At 46.7% G+C, this 2,201-nt stretch overlaps 1 protein-coding gene across 1 annotated transcript; it reads left to right on the top strand.

The window, feature by feature from the left end:
* Nucleotides 1–16: 16 nt before the first annotated feature.
* On the top strand, nt 17–505 carry LOC102745090 (tripartite motif-containing protein 77-like; the record flags this gene model as incomplete). The annotated part of the gene is made up of 1 exon (XM_081809957.1): nt 17–505. A coding segment is annotated over one exon (489 nt), but the record flags the coding sequence as incomplete, so codon positions are not given.
* Nucleotides 506–2,201: the final 1,696 nt, after the last annotated feature.

Below are 2,201 nucleotides of genomic sequence, written 5' to 3'. Positions count from 1 at the left end.
TTTTACTGAAGTGTATCTTACATTGGACCGTAACATAAGCAATTATCACGTGGCTCTGTTTGAAGACTTGAGACACTTGCAATGCAGTCCTGACTATCAAGACATGCCCCACAGTCCAGCAAGTCCACAATACATGCCTTTGTGGGGAGCTCAGACCTTCACCTCTGGCAAACATTACTGGGAGGTGGATGTGGGAAACTCTCATAACTGGATTGTAGGACTTTGCAAGGAATCCTGGATAAATCGCAATGGTATGCTGCTCAATTCTGAGGGTATCTTTCTACTTCTGTGCATCCAAATGGATGACATCTGCCACCTCTTCTCTGCCTCCCCACCATTGCGCCACTACATCCAAATACCCCAGGGCTGGATAGGGGTGTTTCTAGATTATGAATGTGGTACAGTAAGCTTTGTTAATGTTGCCCAAAGCTCCGTCATTTGTAATTTACTCTCGTGCTCCTTTTCTTGCCCTCTCAGACGTTTCATTTGCTATGGACCCAAATGATCAGGAACAGCTCACAAACCTGACCAAGGTCTTGGGAATTTTAACAGTTGGGGAGGATCCTATACTGGTGACTTCTAAAATGGGGAAAGTCACTTATACCTCATGGACTTGAACTTCACCTTACCTTCAGGAGATATATTTGTATTATTTTTTAAAGTGGTGACAATGTGAAGGATGCACTATTGTCTTTTCTATTTTATTGAAATAAAAGTAATCTATTTTATTATATTGTGTGGGATATGTGCACTTTTCATTTGCTATCTGAGCTTCCTAAAAGTGAAAGAATGCATGGGTGTGGAAGCTAGCTAAATGGGTGTGGAAGCTAGCTAAATGGATGAATGCAAAGCACAGAGAATTCTCCTTCCAGACAGTTCTTGTCAAAACCCAGTGTCACTGTGGAAATCTCTTCTTCCTCCATTCATCTGGCTAAGTCCCTCCTCCATCAGCTCTCTCTTTACTGGACTAGATTAGGACACATTATAACAAGACCTCAAGAACAGCTTATCTTGGGATATGAGCAAGATGGCGGAGGAGTAGGAGACCTAAACTACGTCTGGTCCCAGGAATTCAGCTGGATAGGGATCAAACCATTCTGAACACCTATGAACTCAACAGAGATCGAAGAAAGAATAGCAGCAACTCTCTGAACAGAAAAGCAACCACTTTCTGGAAGGTAGGATGAAGTGAATCCAAGGTGATATTTGGGTGGATAAACGGCGGGGGAGGGGGCCTCCATCCGCCACTTCTGTCAAGTGATAGAGCAGCTGAGCACAAAATCGGAACTTTTAGAAGTCAGCTCCGCTGACAGACGTCGCTCCAGTGGCTAAGCAGGGGGGTGGGACTCTCACTGGGACAGTGTGTTCTCAGGACCTTTGGGGTCACAGAAAGACTGGGGGTGCCTGAGTGTGGCAGAGCTCCCAGGTATCGGAGTGGGGAAGCTGGCTATAGAGACAGAGCTGGGGCACGGGCTCTCAGCTCGGGGTTGCCATAAACCATGATCCACGGCACAGTAGGGTCACTGCTCCTCCAGCAGGGACCCAAAAAGCAGCAGATCCGGGGAGACTCCCCTTCCTCCCCCTGGAGGAGCAGTGTGGGAGTGCACCACAGGGATCTGCTCGGCTTGGAGACCCCACATGGGGTCGGGTGCCAGAGATAGAAATGCTCAGTCACAGGACAGTTGAGCACAGAGTGCAATGGAGACCGGGGAGGTGGGAGTGACTGACTGCTTTTCTCTGGGGGCTCACTGAGGAGCGAGGCCCTGAGTTCTCGGCTCCACCAGGGCAGAGAATGGGAGGCTGCCATTTTCACTCTCATCCTCCAAAGCTGAATGGAAAGCTTGCAGGGAACAAAAGCTCCCGAGAGCAAACCCGAGCAGATTACTTAGCCTGGTCGGCAATTCCGCCTCCAGCAAAAACATTTGGGAACCACAGCAACAGGCCCCTCCCCCAGAAGATCAGTGAGAACAGCCAGCCAAGACCAAGTTTACCAATCAATGAGAACGGCAGAATGGCAGCACTAGGGGAATACAGCATATAGAATTCATGGCTCTTTTTCTTCTGATGCTTTAGTCTTTCAAAGTTAATTTTTTTAATTTTCTTTTTTTTCTTTTTCCCTTTTTCAACCAACATCTTATCAATCCCTTTTTAAAAAATCTTTTTTATTTTTCATTTTTAGAGTCATATTCTATCCCTTCATA

Source organism: Leptonychotes weddellii, unplaced genomic scaffold (genome assembly GCF_054177405.1).
Source record: "Leptonychotes weddellii isolate Sample4059 unplaced genomic scaffold, ASM5417740v2 HiC_scaffold_15854, whole genome shotgun sequence".
Lineage (NCBI taxonomy): Eukaryota > Metazoa > Chordata > Mammalia > Carnivora > Phocidae > Leptonychotes > Leptonychotes weddellii.
This window is presented reverse-complemented; position numbering and strand designations above follow the sequence as displayed.